The sequence below is a fragment of the Neopsephotus bourkii genome, unplaced genomic scaffold, assembly GCF_033783945.1.
Source record: "Neopsephotus bourkii isolate Nb327-2 ecotype Australia unplaced genomic scaffold, CSIRO-AGI_Nbou_v1 NB_547, whole genome shotgun sequence".
Lineage (NCBI taxonomy): Eukaryota > Metazoa > Chordata > Aves > Psittaciformes > Psittacidae > Neopsephotus > Neopsephotus bourkii.
Window position 1 is genome coordinate 2,032,911 of NW_026901048.1, and position 16,705 is coordinate 2,049,615.

At 36.9% G+C, this 16,705-nt stretch overlaps 1 protein-coding gene across 3 annotated transcripts in view; it reads left to right on the top strand.

The window, feature by feature from the left end:
- Positions 1-16,705, top strand: part of LRBA (LPS responsive beige-like anchor protein) — a 400,194-nt gene that overhangs the window by 79,936 nt on the left and 303,553 nt on the right. For all 3 annotated transcript variants that reach the window (XM_061350996.1, XM_061350998.1, XM_061350997.1), the window contains exons 24-30: positions 57-210; positions 606-786; positions 2,058-2,185; positions 2,558-2,665; positions 4,994-5,162; positions 5,795-6,233; positions 16,221-16,354. In XM_061350996.1, the coding sequence (XP_061206980.1) occupies positions 57-210; positions 606-786; positions 2,058-2,185; positions 2,558-2,665; positions 4,994-5,162; positions 5,795-6,233; positions 16,221-16,354 (1,313 nt within the window). The remainder of the gene's footprint in view (positions 1-56; positions 211-605; positions 787-2,057; positions 2,186-2,557; positions 2,666-4,993; positions 5,163-5,794; positions 6,234-16,220; positions 16,355-16,705) is intronic.

Genomic DNA, 16,705 nt, shown 5'->3' on the forward strand with positions numbered 1-16,705 from the left:
AAGATGCTAAAATACCACAAAAATGAAGCTGAATTCTGAATGTTTATTTTGGACAGCCATTCTACAAAAACTGTGATGGACTTTGTGAATAGCAGTGACAATGTCATATTTGTGCACAACACAATTCACCTCATCTCTCAATTGATGGACAACATGATCATGGCTTGTGGGGGTATATTGCCACTGCTTTCTGCTGCCACATCTGCTACTGTAAGAAATTTCTTTTTATTTTAAAATATATCTCTTGTGGGAAGATGCCTTTCTTTGTATAGTATATTAACTATCATATCTGTCTTTTTGGAAACAGGGTGGGATATTTCCACAGCATCTCTTTCTTCCCTTTTCCTCCATGCTTTGCCTAAGATAAATAGGGTTCCTGCCCTCTTTGCCTGAAGACATAAAAAAAGTTGCCTGGCTTCATTTTCCCACAGTGGTCTGGAATGGGATTAAATCCCAATACTAATGGTTGTTCCTAGAATACAACTAATTACTACTTTTGCATGTGACTGAAAATGGACTTCCAGCATTCATTTTTCTTCATTTAAGTTGTAGAAATATCACCTTTGTGAAGAAGTAAATGTCACGTTCAATTTTTCTCTGCCTAGCATGAATTGGAGAATATTGAGCCAACTCAGGGACTTTCAGTGGAAGCATCTTTAACATTTCTCCAGAGATTGATCAACCTGGTAGATGTGCTGATTTTTGCAAGCTCTCTTGGTTTCACTGACATTGAGTCTGAGAAAAATATGTCATCTGGAGGGGTTCTGCGCCAATGTCTTCGTCTGGGTAAGCAAATAAAATGACTTAATGAGTATAGGAACTTGCTTTTACAAAATAGTTAGCAATTGTTAGCTTTGCCCCCTCTTTTTGTTAAATCGGGATTAAATTTAGCCAAAGAAGCATTGGAATCTTTAAGTATTGTTTTATTTTTCTGCAGTGAATATACATGGGGTTCTTTCCCTCTTTAAAAGGTTTAAATAAAAGAAATTATTAAGTTTGGTAGCCTGACTGTGGATGCATGTTTTCGTCTTATCCATGAAGGTATTTTTTCTGCCAAAGTTCCCCAGATAGTCAAGGCTGAGAATATAGCAGCTTCTAGAAAAAGGAAATCTTGTACCATATAAAGAATCATGAACCTTTATAATATGTAGAAAAGGAGTTTAAATCTTGAGGCCATTAGATGAGGGTATGGTAAAAACTAGAGATGTAAATTTCTAACGAGTGGGGTTCAAATTGGGCAGTAGTGCATCCAGTATTACAACACTTCTGATCAAATTGGATTGACAGGAAGTGGTTATTACCTAAAGAAGTAATGACTGTTCCACAAACGAGAACATACAACATCATAACTGGGTTCAGTTACTTAATACAGGAGGAGAGTATTCATGCTAGTTGCATGCTGTAACAGTTTTTGTAATGAAAATTTTTTAATTTGCATGAGTGCCAGAGCAGCTCAGAGCCTCAACAGTAACTAGCCTTCCTCTCCCTTTCTAGGCAATTAAAACTTTGTGCAGGTAGAACAAGATTTATGGGATGCAAACAGGTATAGAGGTGGGGTAGTTCTTTTTTCCTTTGAAAATAAATAATATTAGAAGATGAAACAGGTACAATTGTGAAGCTAAAAAAAATAAATTGTGTAACTTCACAACATTTAGTCCAAGAGTAACAAAGCATTGTGAAGCAATCATTAGCATTTGTTTCACTACCGTATCACTTGTCTTTCTTGATAGCCTGTGAAATTGAGCTGTCTTCACCCTCCCCGCCCCATGGTTGTATGCATGGTCAAATTTCAGTGGGGGATGCTAACTAACTCACTTTGAAGTATCCATTAGATATACAGCATACATGTTCTAATAGTTTAGTATCAATTATTAGATATAAATTATTAAAGAATTTTGAGAAATCTTTTGTGACTATTTGAAATTTATGGAAGCAAAATATCATTTTGTTGATGTGCTCAAACTAAGTGATAAACAGAAATGTATTATACTTCTCGGTAAGGGATATAGACAATACTATTTCCCAGAGTAATTCTTAACATTTCTTTTGCTTTCAAGTATGTGCAGTAGCAGTAAGAAATTGTTTGGAGTGTCAGCAGCATGTACAAATGAAGCCTATTGGAGACATTGTGAAGAACCAAAAAACAGTGCAGGGCTTTGCAGGAACAGCAAATTCTTCAGCAAAGGCAAGTATAAGACCCCATTCAGGAGCTCAGAAGTCAATAATTGCTGTTCTCTACAGAGGCATAAGATTTTAAATTTATACCTGTTCCACTGATACTTTTGTATAGCTGAAGGGTGTGCACACTGGAAATCCTGAAGTGGATGTTCCAAGATGTGAATTTAACACTTACATATTTAACCTTCCAGAGTGAAATAAATCTGTCTCAAGAATTTGCCAGATTCTTCTTTACATTTAAAGATGAAATGCATATCTGATCTTTGTGCTGTAGTTATGACAATATGATGTACTGTGAGCAACTGTATGCACTTAATGATTCTTGGTAGAGTGCTTTTAAAACCAGAATCTGAAACGATTACTTTTGGTTTTTTAATAGAGTCCAGTGGACATTGTGACTGGGGGCATTTCTCCCATACGAGACCATGACAGACTTCTGCAGGATATGGATATTAATCGACTTCGAGCAGTAGTGTTCAGAGACATAGTAAGTTACAAATAATGTTGTTTTCTTTGTAGGTTGATTTCTGCATGTATTTGTTGGCTGGACACTTGCTCTATGTTATGTAGTTTGGCTAAATTTAATTTACAAGAACTGAATACTGCTCACAGTAGTTAGGAACTTGTAATACTCAGCAGCTGTTGTAGTGTTTGTGATTGGAAAGAGGGAGAGGTGAAAATGGCTGCCTGCTGATCAGGCTCTTCGGTTCCTAAGAGCTGATTCTCTGGAATTCTTCGTATTGTATATTAACTGTGTTAGTTTTAATACAATTGTATACTTTCACATGCTGTACATAGACAAACTGTTTACATATACTACGTATCATAAAGATGTCTATGTACAGTTTTTGAGAGATTAATATCTTTCTAGCTAATTAGAAATTAAAGTCATGTAATTCCTTTACTCCCCCTCAGAGGAACCAATTTGTGTGCACGTGCTGTAAATATGCATGTTTTTTTTTATTCTTGAATTGACTAAGAATATCTTTGTCCTTTGTCAGCAACTTTATAGCTGATATTGAGGAAATTGAGATTGATGGCTTAAAAAACACACCTGCTGTAAGCAAATACAGCAGCTATAATGGCTATGATTCATTGGTGGCCACAGGCTTGGACACCAGAACTTATTTGACAATAACTGGACTATTTAGCAAGTATAATGATTTGCGCAGTGACTTTTGGCCTATCCAGAATAGTGAAGAATCTTTCATTTTTATCTTTAATTATTGATTAAACCAAGCTTTTTTTGGCCCCTACTTCAGTATATAGTGTGCAAAAGATTAACAGGAAGTGAATCTTCCGTACTGGTGGCAACCAAAATAATCCTAATGATACAATCTTCAAAATCAAGCAGATTTTGTTTACCATTTAATCTTTAAAATAACCCAGTATGCATAGAACCTCTGCACTTTTTGCTTATCTAATCCACTGGGTTTCTGTTTCACAAATATAGTGACGCAGTAACTCTACTTTTTGGCTACTGCGCTGAGCTGTAAAGTAGACTTTAAAAGATGTATTTTGGAATTTTTTTTTTTTTGAGCTCTGCTTATGCTTGCATCTAGATAGTTAAAATTCACAACTTTATTAAGTACAGTTGAAAACTATCTTGCAAACATTCATCTAGTGAGAAAATTCTTTAGAACCTTAGCGTCATAGGGAACTTCTAACAGTTTCACACTGTGCTTGCCTGTGCTAACCTGTTACTAGCCTCCTGTTTCTCTCTTGTTTTATGAAAGTTAAGGATTTGCATCAAGCTGGGGTGCTATATAGGTTTGGGGTTTTTTTGGCATAACAGATAGGATCCAGCTGTGTTACCTTGTTCTTAATAGAGAACTTCTCACAAACTTCTTCCACTATAGCTTATTAAAGAACTCTTCATGGAACATAGGCCTTTAATAGGCTCTATAATCATGATAAAATGAGATTTGTATTTTAATTTAGTTTCTTGAGCTACTCAGAGGGAAAACGTGAATGCTACCTGAGCTTTTATCTAAATGGGGGATAAAACCCCTGAACACAGATTGGTCACTGGGGATCCAACTATACTGTTCTTCTGTGATCCAGTGTGTGTACAAAGCTTTTCTTTTATTGACCACCAAAAGGGACAGACTTAGGATAAATCATAATGTCTAGTCAGAGCTGACATGTGGTTCTCTATTTCATAGGGGTGACTGAGGGTTCTGGGGAGGTACCTGGCATAGTTCACATTAATATTTATTTTGAAGCTTTTCTTAAAATCTCTTAAAGTTACAGCTGAAATGCAAATGCATATTTGCCAATTCTTGTTTAAATCGTATATAGTACAGTACATCTCTTCTGGACAATCTGATGATGAAGTAAACCTTAACGCTGGTTCTGGAATTTGTTCCACTTCCTTCATTAATATGTTAGTAAATGCTCTTACAGTTTAGTTGAGTACACCTGAATGGTTGCACTTCACAGTAAATGCTGTTAATATCTTGGCACATTTGAGGAAATGTAATAGAGGAAACACCTGTAAATAAATAAAGGGATGTAGTCCCTGCACTAATTCCAAGCATATAGTCAAAACACACAATCTTAGTCAGTTTTCATATTTATAAGTGAAAAATGAAAGGATTAGTGCCAACTGTATACAATTGCTGTATTCCCCAGCTGTATAGGTGAGACAAACTGTGACTAGAGAATATTGTTCTTCCATTGTTGACATATCAGGTTACTCTCAGTCTGTTTATGGTAGCACTGGGCATACTTTACAGAAAAATAAACATGCTGCTGAAATTGTAATGGAAAAATCTGTGTGTGTGTCTTTTCTTTTTTTTTTTTTTTTTTACAGGAGGATAGTAAACAGGCTCAGTTTTTGGCTTTGGCTGTTGTATATTTTATTTCTGTGCTCATGGTTTCAAAATACAGAGATATACTGGAACCCCAGAATGAAAGACAACCAAACGATAGCCAGTCACTCAAGGAAACAGGGAATGAAAATAATGAAAATCCTGCTACAGGTGAACTGTTAAATATTTGGCCAAATGAAATGGGGCATATGCATCTTAAAATTCTGTAGAAGTGCATGTGAAACCGTATAAAAATATGTGTGTTATAACCATTTAAATAAGCAACATTGTAGTATTTAATTTGCCTCAGTATTTGTGTGTATCTTTGATGTGAGAAGAACCTAATCTATAGGTTGATTTTGCTGTGTGGACCTAGTTAGTCTTGCTGAAGTAGCGAAGTGTTCACAAATGTTTGTTGCAGAAACGTTACTGTTTTGTGCTAAGTATGTGTAAGCATAGACTGGCAGCTTTTTGTTTCCAGTAAGAGACTTCTTTCTCCTATTCTTCTTTAAGTCAGTGAATTAATTTTCATTATTAGACTTTTGAGTCAATAACTTCTATTCCCTTCTCTGTTTTCAGTGTTACAACTTTTCAGGCTTCTTAGAAATTTGAAGGAATTTTTTTGGTTTTAAGTTTCCTGTGAAATAGTTAGAGATAATATTAAATCTCTAAGTAGACAAGAGGAAATACAGCTGTGATATTTCACTTGGCACCTATTGGTGTTACTTCTTGGGAGCAATGTGTTGAATGCAGTTCTCCTAATAATGGACTTAAAATGTGTTTTCTGTTTTTGGTATGAACAGATGTGGAAAACCAATCTGTTGCTCTTGGTACTTCAGCCTGCACTGAAGATTCAGAAAGTACAGCATCTGTACAAAGAAGGGATTCTGGTCTTGGGGAGGAACCAGCTTCAGGAAAAACGAACAGTTCCAGTAGTGTTGCTGAAACAGGACCTCCGAATGTCAGTGCAGGTCCAGATGCAGTCAGTGAAGTACTATGCACGCTCTCATTAGAAGTAAATAAGTCTCAGGAGGGCAGAAGTGGGACTGGAACTGAGGATAGTAAGCCTGCAGCTTCTGCGCCAGCTGCAAAAAATGTCAATGTAAAGGATATCTTGAGAAGCTTGGTAAGCACACCAGCTGATGGGACTGCAGTAGATTCTGCTTTTCTGCCACCAGCCTTCCTTGGAGTTCTTGGTGATGGAACTGCTGAGCAGCCTGTACAGTTCCATTCCTTTGACAGGTAATGTAACTTCTAAAATATTTGGGCTATTTTATTTTGCTTAAGAGATCTGTAAGGAAAAATATCAGATCTCATGTACGATGTCATCTAGTACTTAATATAATCAGGATGCTACGTTATGCTGCTGTGGAAATGAAGAATGACTGGTAGTTGGGTTTTGAACCCAGCACCTCTTTATCAGAGTAAACTCTCCTGTCCATATGCATGTTAGAGCTCAGAATTGATATGAGAATAGGGGCCAATAAATTGCATAGAAATGACTGCAAGAGTAAAAGTAAAGATTAAGGGTGTAACCTGTTCTTTTGTCTTTCTTGTTCTGCTATTCCTAACTGCAGCGCTTGCAGATGAGCGCTGGAGTGCTATGCATATTTAGTCAGTTTTAAGGAACTCAGGAAATGAAGTGGACACTAAATAACTTGAAGTAATAATGTGTAGATTAGCTTGTGTATTGATCACAAAGTTGTGTCTAGTTTCCGTTACTGAAGGCCTGTTAAAAAATACTGATTTAATAATAGTTACAGATGGATCAAAAGCAATTGAGTACTCAGCTAGGTGTCCTTCTACGTATAGAATATTCCCGTATTCATTTATGAAAATGTATCTGTGTTCTGCCTTCTGGTGCTAAAAGACTACTTTAAGTCTTTCAGGCTTAATTCAGTAAGTATATCCCTAGGCTGTTAATTTGCTTTGTTGTTATAATAGCTGTTAAAATTTCGTTTCATTTTAATAACTATCTGCCTCTCTCAAATGCTGTGGTGCATTTAAAAAGGAGCTGCTTTGTTTTTTTTTTTTTTTGTTTTCCTTTTAGATTGAAGTTCCTTTTTTCCTAATAATTCTTGTCCCCCCTACATCTCAGTCTCATTATCTCTTCTTTTACCAAGAATAGTAGACGATATTGTCTTTTACTATGTTTACTGACTTCTACCTCTCTGAGATTCCCAAAGCTAACAAAGAAAACAGCGGATGAAAGACAGAATGCCATAACGCTTGCATTCCTGCCTCGGTAAAGCCTTAGTCATATCCAGATATCTCTCTGGCAGTGGATCTCTTACCGTACCAATGTCTGATGCTCTTCTTATTCCTGAACTACCTCTGGCTCTGATGTCTTTGCAGTGTATGGCTGCCTTGCTTAAACTAGCAAACTCAACTGCCCCAGGAAAGGAGCGCAGCTCTTCCAGGGCATGGATGCAGCTGTCACAGCATGTGTTCACAACTCTGATTGCCATATCACTGCTGGGGGAAGAGGTGGTGTGGGTTGTCTGGCTAGATTAGACACAGATGGTGTATGCTAGCATTTAGCCCCCTTGCTCTTGTCTCAAAGTAAGTACTGTGTTTTGCCTATGATGCTAAACAGGAGAACTTATTTGGGGAGCAGTAGGAGGATGGAGGCAGAGGGGGAAAACTGGGAGAAGAGGGGCATTGTATTAAGAATTCATTGTAACTCTCTCCCTGCTGCTTCCCAAGTGCTTTTACCAGTTCCCTGTTGAGGCCTCTCATTGATTTTTACAGCAAGTGGGTAGTTGATGTGAAATAGCACAAAGCTTCAGTTTGTGACTGATGTTTTTCCTCAGGAAATTCTTATTGTTCATTGCAGAGTGGTAGAGATTTGAACCACAGAATAGCATTTGTCTGGACATCTAGTGCAGAAGTACACGTTGCATTTAGGAATTATATTTTAGCTATTGCTAAAACTGAAGTTTTGTGTTGCCTGTGCAAACCTGATTTGAGCTGGTGTAAAGCAGGTTATCTAGGCAGGAAGTCATTTGGTACTTGCATTCCTCATACCTGACATAGGTAGATTACACCTATAAAACTTACTTATCAGAGGAAACTGTGATTTAATTTGATAACGTGCAGCAGTGAAATACTGGGCATAGGCAGCAGCCCTTCAGTCACTTGCAGTTCTGTGTTCTTTTTTCTGTCTAGTTACAAAGTCACTCAAATAACAAAAAACCACCCATACTGCAGTGTGTTTCGTAAAGCAAGTCACTGAGAAGTTGAACTATTTGCTGTTCTGCTTTTCTACTTTTCTAGTGCTGCACTGGCCTAGGTGGACTCTTCTCTCCCCACAGCTTTGAACATTCTCTCACTTTACCTTGAGGCCTAATTTCTGTGTTAGTATACTGAAAAGAAGCCAGTTTGCTAAAGGAATACATGCAGAGGGGAAAAAGGGGTGTGTGGATTGAAGCAGTAGATGGCACCATGGTTGTAAATGGAAGAGCAGAGGTCAAGAGGCGTTGTACTGGTTTATGTAGCTGTGTGGACTGTCCACAGTGATAACTTGTAGGTATTAGTTTCCTATGACTTTTTGTGTTTCGTGGTGAGGCTAAATATGTGAGGAAAAAGGTAATGAACTAGTATAAAATATTTTGTCCTTCAGCAGTTGCATGTGACCTCGGTATGTCCCAGCTCTGTGTTTCTAGGTGGCTTAATTTTTACTTGTTTGCTTTTGTGGGTATGTCAGGTAGACAAAAGTGTACTTACCAATGCAAGAAGTCCTACCTCTACTCAAGTATCATCTAGTAGTGACATGCACAGTCTTGTATCTATGGTAAATATATTGATAAGTATTGGTAAGACATGTTGCTAACTAGCTAATGTATCAATCAAAAAGACAAAATATGTATATGAAATATATTTAAAATTATATATATAGGCAGGGAAGTTTTATGACCACTTGAAGATGACTATTCTTTATATAGTGTGATTGTGCTTAATATACAAGTTTATGCTGTGAGATGATACATAGTAACAGCGGGGGGAAGAAATCGTACTAGGAAAAGTAAAACATTTGTAAGAAACTGTAATAGTGGGAAATAGTAGTGCCTATCTGTGAGGTAGGCAAAAGTACTAAGGAAAGTTTGGAAAAACAGGATTTGGGATGCTTTCGTTTTCTGTGCCTGGTTTATATTTAATATATTGTTTGATGGCAAGCACTAGTTCTGTGAGTTAACTCCTCCCCCCCCCCCTCCGCCCCCCCCCTTCCCTTTTTAAAGACACTTTGTTAAAAGTTGCTCCCATGTAGCAGTTTACTAGAGAGGTATCTCTGGGAATTTCAAAGCATCTCTCTGATCCTGCATTTATCTCAGGAATGCTGTGTCAGAAATCAAAACTCTCCTCATATCTTAAGGATTATCAACTTCCCAGCCATAGCTGGAGAGTATACAGTAACAGCTATGTGAATGAAACCTTACTGAAAGGCTGCCAGGTTGCAAGCCTTTGCAAACAGCTAGGTGTATGTGTTCATTCCCATGCCAAAAATCTTCTCCTTATCTTATGTGAAGATACAATCTTGTGATTAGTGGGTGCCAGGGGTTTATCATGATAAAGTTCAAGACTTGCATTGGCTTTTTCCCAAGATCCATAGGGACATGAATTAAAGTTCCAATTTCACTGTGTCCTAAAGCAGCAGTTTTCTTAGTAGTAATATTGGGTGGTGGGGGGGTGGGAGAGGACGAGAGGAGAGTATGTTAATGCAAGCAAATTTAAATAAAAAAGAAAACTAATCAAAGCTTAGGATAAAAAAAAATGTGGCATTTCTCTTCAATTAGTCTAATAGGGCCCATAACCTATCACTTGCCATATTTACTGTGCAGTTTAAAATAAAACCGTGGTCTATTCTGGCTTCTAATGCTCTTTGTGGAAACATTCAATAATCTTATTGTTATAGGAAGCTGATGCTGAGGGTTCAGAGGAATGTAGTGTCTTAAATCATGGTCTTATACCATAGAGCTTGAATCTGCAGCTATACTGTAACTTACAGAAGAGCTCTATTAATAAGCTAGTTTATTTTTTTGGAGCATCGTCTATAAGCTGCTTAGTTTGCCTCAGATGTGTTTATGCGTTTGTCAGTTAGTGGCATGCATGTGCCTTTGAAATGTTTGCTGGTGGTATTTCAGTTAAATTTAATCAAAGTCCTCTGTTTTTTTGTGTGTGAAATGCATACATTTTAGACTTCATTGATTTGGTCCTCAAATGTAAAAATAATAAACTCATTGACAAGATTAAGTCTGCTAGGTACAGGTAACGAAAGAATATGCAAGTAGGGGATCTGTGGATCAAGGCGTGTATGCTGTGATGAGAAGCTCAGCTCTTTTGGCACAGCAGCTATTAACATTCTGCAGGCACTTAAGAGGCAAACCATTTGAAGTCTTCTCCTTGCTGAGCTGATTTTAAAGTTCTCTCACAAAATTGGTTGTATTCTTTCTATCATACATTTTCCCTTGCTCCCCTCTCTTCCCTCACACCCCTGTTCTCTCATGATTTTGAGTGTCTCTTGGGTCTTTCAAGGAGGACATAAAGGAATGGGTATTACCTGTAGAAGCAGAGCCCATAGAAGGACACTGCCATGGCAAGCTTCTTTGTTAGCTCATAAAGTAGAGGTAAAAGTAAGTCTCACCGTCTTTTCTGGTCTTTTGCTCATTAAATGGGGGCCGTGCAGTGGGCATCATTCTGGTAGCCTGGAAGAAGACTGATTTCTTTTAGGTTTGACCTAAAACCTTATCCCGTATGGAAACAGACAACTTGTCACCCATGTTAGTGTTCAGTTCTAAAAACTGGAATCCTGAGAGGTAAATCTGTATAAATTCTTGTATGTCAAGAGGAATTAGAGCTCATATGTATATTTTTAAATCACAGTGAGGTCATCAATTTGGCCTGGCCCCTGTTGTATTAGGAATATTTGACTAGCACCCAAGGAATATTTCTAACTAGAAATATATTTAAAATTAATTGCAGGCTTACCAACTTAAAAAAAAAAAACCAAAAGATTTAGGAAAAAGTACTGAAAATTTAGAGATATTTATAGATATTTTGTATCCTTATATTGTAACAGAAGAATAAGTGCTCTGAAACCAAGAAAGTGCTCAGTAAGTAAATCCTTACAGAATTTGGCAGAATCGATGATTATTGCATAGGTCTTTGTCTGTGATGGAAGTCAGTGTTCAGCTCAGTGGTCTGTGCTCATTCAGCAGTGAATAAATGTCTGCCACACGCTTCAGTATAATTAGGACTAATAACACACTGACCTTCTAGCTAAGATGTATTTATGGTGGCTAGTTCTCACTATGGCTGACCTGTGTTATCAGTTCATGTGCTTTACTTTCCTATGTTAAACCTTAAATATTTGATTTTGAATTAAAAAAGGCACAACATCTGAGACAGTCATGTAAATGAGGCATCTAAGCTTCCATTTTTACCATAGTGCTTGAGGTCTGCTTGAAATACACTGTAAGAATACTTTTTGTGCATTTTTCTTTATTTTTTTCCTCCTGTATCTGAGTATTATGATAGCAGATGTAATAATAATCAAATGTAACCCAGAAGTATAGAGTTAATTGAAATGGTGTGATAATGTGAATGTTGAATGAAATGTATTGACAGTTTTCTTCCATGTGACACGTTTCTGCCCTTGTATGAGTTTGCTTAATGTTTGCTGTTATTCTGACCAAATTAATGCATGATAAAAGATGTTTTTACGAATACATAATTCTGTAGGTCTGAGGAAATACAGTGTAAGGACACTTACTGGTAAATGTTTTCATGCGTGTAGCATATTTAAGAAATGCTTATCAGTTTAGCTACAAAAAAGGATTCTTATCTCTGTGCTCTCTCCAGTTACTCTGTTATATCTCTGTTACTCTCTCCAGTAACAAGCAAATGCCCTGTTACTGGAGAGAAGTTGAGAGCACATTAATTTTTAAGACACTTCTCTGACAAATTTACCTGATTTACTAATGTACTAAACACTTCATGTTCTCCACATAGTTTATTTACTAGAATACTTAATTTTGATTTTTTTCCATTCTGTCATTCATTCTTTCTGCAAATTGCATTAATTTTCCTTATAGTAGCATCTAATAATCTCTTGAAAGAAGAATGTGAAGGAACGTTGATGGTCAATGGCAAGTATTTCTGTTTGAACATAGTTGCATTTCCACTTAAATATTCAGAGAAAATAACATATTACTGCACAAAAAAGGGAAGATGTAGGAATTTCAGAGTATAAATAAACAAACACGACTAATGTTTATGCTTCAAATATCTTCATTCACTTTCCAATATGTGGCAAATATGAATCTGTATGTGATTGCTGAGCCATACTTTCATACCTTGAAGAAGGCCTGGAAGTGGAAGTTCCTAAAACAAATCCTGCAGCTGTAACGTTGGTCCATTGCACCATTAAAAGGGCAGACATACACAGTAGTAAACATTGCATTAGAAATAATGCATCAGTGTGTAGCTGTAAAGCAATCATATTAAGATATTTAAATGTTTTGATTTGTTGTCCCTGAACTATTTTAAGGTTTTTTTGAATCAGAAGGTCATGGCAAGTGACCAGAAGACAGAAAGTACATTCAGAGTTGAGAGTTTCTTTACATCATGCTTTTGGACAATATCCAGTGTTTCTCTTGGCTGTGTGCTTCAGACTGACAGAGCTGTCCGGAGAAGGAAATACTGTTTGTTTTATTTTGGCCAGAAAAATCGGAATCATTTTAGTTGACTGTCACAGATCACTGTCCTAAGTTCTGTTCAGAATTAGTCTGAGGCTAGAAAACAGCTTTATAGTGAGTTGTTCAAAGCCTCCGTTTTCTTCCAAGTTTATATTTTTCTTAATGTGAAGCAGCAATTTCTTCAGCCCCTATACTGTTGTTGCCTTTTACTGAATAGTTATGGAGCACAGTGGAAGTCTTCAGCTGTGTTGCATCATGAACACTCTGAATCCTTAAACAAGCTTGTAACAGTAGGGACCAAGATCTAACATGACCTGAAGTCTGAAACCTGTACGTAGTACAAGTTCAAGTTCATAGTACAGTTCATAGTACAGTTCAAGCCTGAAACCTGTACATAGTAATTTTTATTCCTTGAATCAAATCAAAAGGAATGGTGCTGGGTAATTAAAAAGAACAACCTAAACCCAAAAGCCTGCCAGCAGCTGTACTTTGCAGCTGTGTGTTACTAATCAGAGTATCTTCATTAAAGTGAATGCCATTATTAGATACTAAAAATTATGGTAGAAGCATTAGAATATAATTCCTTTTTTATGTACTTTATGGAAAGTAAGTTACTGAAGATGAGAGTAGGAGCTGTACTTACATTCCCAGACTTATACAGAATTGAAGATGGGAAGGTATACAAAAGATCTTAAAAGGCGAAAGGGACTATTATGGTCATTTACAGTTGTCTGTCTCAGATGTCTTAATTCCTTTGCTTGAATGCACCTCTCCTTGGGTAGCTATAGAGACTCTGGCAACTTGCTGAAACTACTCCCTCAGTGCAACTATGCTTAAGCGCTCTAAAGGTCAGTAGAAGTTTACAGGAAGGAATGATAATATATAGTGTTGTGTGTCAGAAACAGCACAGAAAATGGAAGGCTGTTTTGAGTTCGGATTTTTTTTTTTTTTTTTTTTTGGTGTCCACTCATTGTCAGCTGCAGATGAGCAGTATTAAGGTAACAGCTCCATCTGCACACAGACTTCCTTGTTCCCATGCAGTTCCAAGACTCTAACTTGCCCTGTGGGGAGCTTCTTGTAGTGCTAAATAGTACTCCTGTTCTAAAATGCCTTCCTGATCCTTCCAGCATGTTCATGTCTTTATTTTCGTATGAAAGGGGGAGGTTCTAATACAGAAAATTAGTCAAAGTTCATCTAATTGCATGATTTTTTTAATGTGTGGGTCCCACTTGCCCTTTATGGCTTAAAATAGTACCTGTATTACTTGAGGCTCTTAATAGAGTCAGAGAAATAGGATCAATAGCATCCATATGCATTTAGAGGACACAGCCATTCTGATTCGATGTTCTGAGAGAATTTTGACTGACTTAAGCCCTGGAAAATAGAAAACTCTAGGAGATTAGTTTTTACCCTCAAAGTAACTTAGGGTGTTCCAGTTTAAAATTAATTGCATTAATGATATGTTTTGAACAGACATTTCCTGTATCTACGCTATTGCCATCTATACGTGTGCCAGAAATTGTCACTGAATATTCTCACGTCACTTTACACCCAATATAATAGTGTGTGTGTTAGCAGCAAATAGATAATTGTTTCTGTAACTTAGTGGCTGTGAAAAGGAATATTTCCAGCTCATGCAGTCGTCTCAGAGTGCTCATGAATAGACACATATTTGTAAAATACCTGTATGTTTTTATGGGTATTTCTTGAATTGGAAACCTCTACTTAAAATCTGTAAAGGAGTGAGCACACCTGGGCTTCACTGCTGAATGTTTGAGAAATGTTCCAAAGTTATAGAACCACAGAACAGAATCATAGAATAGTTTAGTTTGTGTTGGAACGCACCTTCAGAGGTCATCTAGTCTGATCTCCCTGCAATAAGCAGGGATATCTTCAACTAGATCAGGTTGCCTGAGGACATCCAGTCTGACCTTAATACATATGGGTGCATCTTGTGCTCAGTAAACTTATATTAATTTCCCAGTCCCTTCCAGGTATTTGAATGTGTGTTACGGAATAATAGTAGTAAGTTCCCAGGCAGTCAATGTCACAGAGTCTCGAGCAAGAGATCTCTTTATACCTGGGTAATGCAATTGATAAAGTGGTTATAGTTTAGAAGACAGTCTATATATATGATTTTTATTTTTATTTTTTTTATTCACTGTTCATATTCCAGAGAAACTGAGATGAACATATGAGTAGAACTCATTGTTTAGGTGCCGTATCTTGACTTGGGGCTCAGGTGTTGTTACTTCTATTTTTTTAGTGTATAGTTAACATTAGCAGTCACCCTTATAATGATATTATGACATGTACTGCCTCCAAGTATGGTGCATACCTACTGCTGCCATTAAGGAGGGTTGATTTAATCAGTAACGTGGTCTAGCTACTGTGACAGCCTTTGGACTAAAGAAGGGAGTCCAATAACAGTCCTTTTTTCCCCTTCTAGAAGGAGCTATTTTAGAAATATTTGTAGAACTTCTTTGGTTGTTATTACCACCCCTGAATTTGGGTCAAGTTTCTAAGTTATTTAGAAAATGAATATTTTAAAGCTATTAAGGGAATACTTTCAGTATGTAGTTATATTACTGTCAACAAAAGATGTGATTAAATAAATTGAATGTTGAAGACTTTCGGCTTATGGTTAACACCAGGTAATTAAAAGTAAGCGCTGCTGTGGGAGTGCATTATATATCAGCTGTACTCTTTACCTCATTAGCTGGGTTTTTGCATGTTTATGGAGCTAACTTGCAATTAAAAATGCCTTTAATGTAGGCTTAACAAGGCCTTTTAGGTATTTGGAATAAAGTACTACAATTTAATTGAAATTGGTATAGTGTAAATAGATGTCTTAGTAACATGTGAGATAAATCTCCATGCCTAACTTGTCACTTTGCATCTTTTTCTCCTGCGTAATCTTTAATGCTTACTGTAAGGCCTGGCATTTAACCTGTATGAAAGATGGAGATTCGGTCTTCAAAGAATGTTTTGATTTGTCATATAAGTAAAACCTGATTTACAAGATTTACTTAAATTCATGCCTTAACCATACTTTTAAGATGTGTGAATGTGCATGCGATTATGTGTTACGCTATTTTTAGCAATACTGTATCTTTCTTCAATTAGTCTTCTGCATTAGATACTGTCAAGGCAACCTTCAGTGTTGATAATTTATCTTGGTATTTTCGTTTTGAATGCTGTGGTATCTTTTGTAAATAGTTGCCTGAAGTTTAAAACCAAATCTTAGGGAAATTAAGGTAAAAAGTAAAACCTAGTTACCAGTCACTTCTGCTGATCTTTGTGCTCATTTGTTAGGGGTTTTCTGGATGAGATATTAAAGTGTACTGTTAAAACTAAACAAGGGTAAAGTGTCATTTGGGGTGAGGTAGACTGTCAAAGATGATGGAAAAAGAAAGCAGGAGGAGCAGTACTTTTGCAGGACATGTAAGTGGATGTGCTACATGTGTAAATAAGGATAATGATGTGTGAACCTTCATGCAGTATTATTTACTAGTCTTTATTTGTCTTCACTTAGGAGTGTTGTAGTACCACCAAAGAAATCAACCATTTCCTCATCTTCAGCTGCTGTGGGCATTCCTACAAATGCTGTCAGTGTGGTTTCTTCTTTAGATTCACCCCAAGCCCCGGATTTGTCAGGAGAATCTCCTGGTGAGTAAGGGGAAATTAAACAACTTATATCCCAATGCTTCCTCTCTTGCTTCTCCCTCTCTTACCATCACTCTGAATACAAATTAACAAGTTATTATTATGTGGGTTTTGTTATGTGAAGGTGAGATTTTTTAATACTTATCCATATCTCAAAACACTGTAGGGCAAAAACAGTTGTTTTTCAGACATTAAGTCATTAGCTGCCTTCTGTTGTAATACTGATTAGTGTGTGTATGTACATGACCAGTCTGTGTAGGAGTCTCACTTATACTAAGAATGTTGATACTTACTGCTGATAGTTTTTATTTAGGGGAAAATGTGACAATAACCTGGGAAAAGGGGGTTTTACCC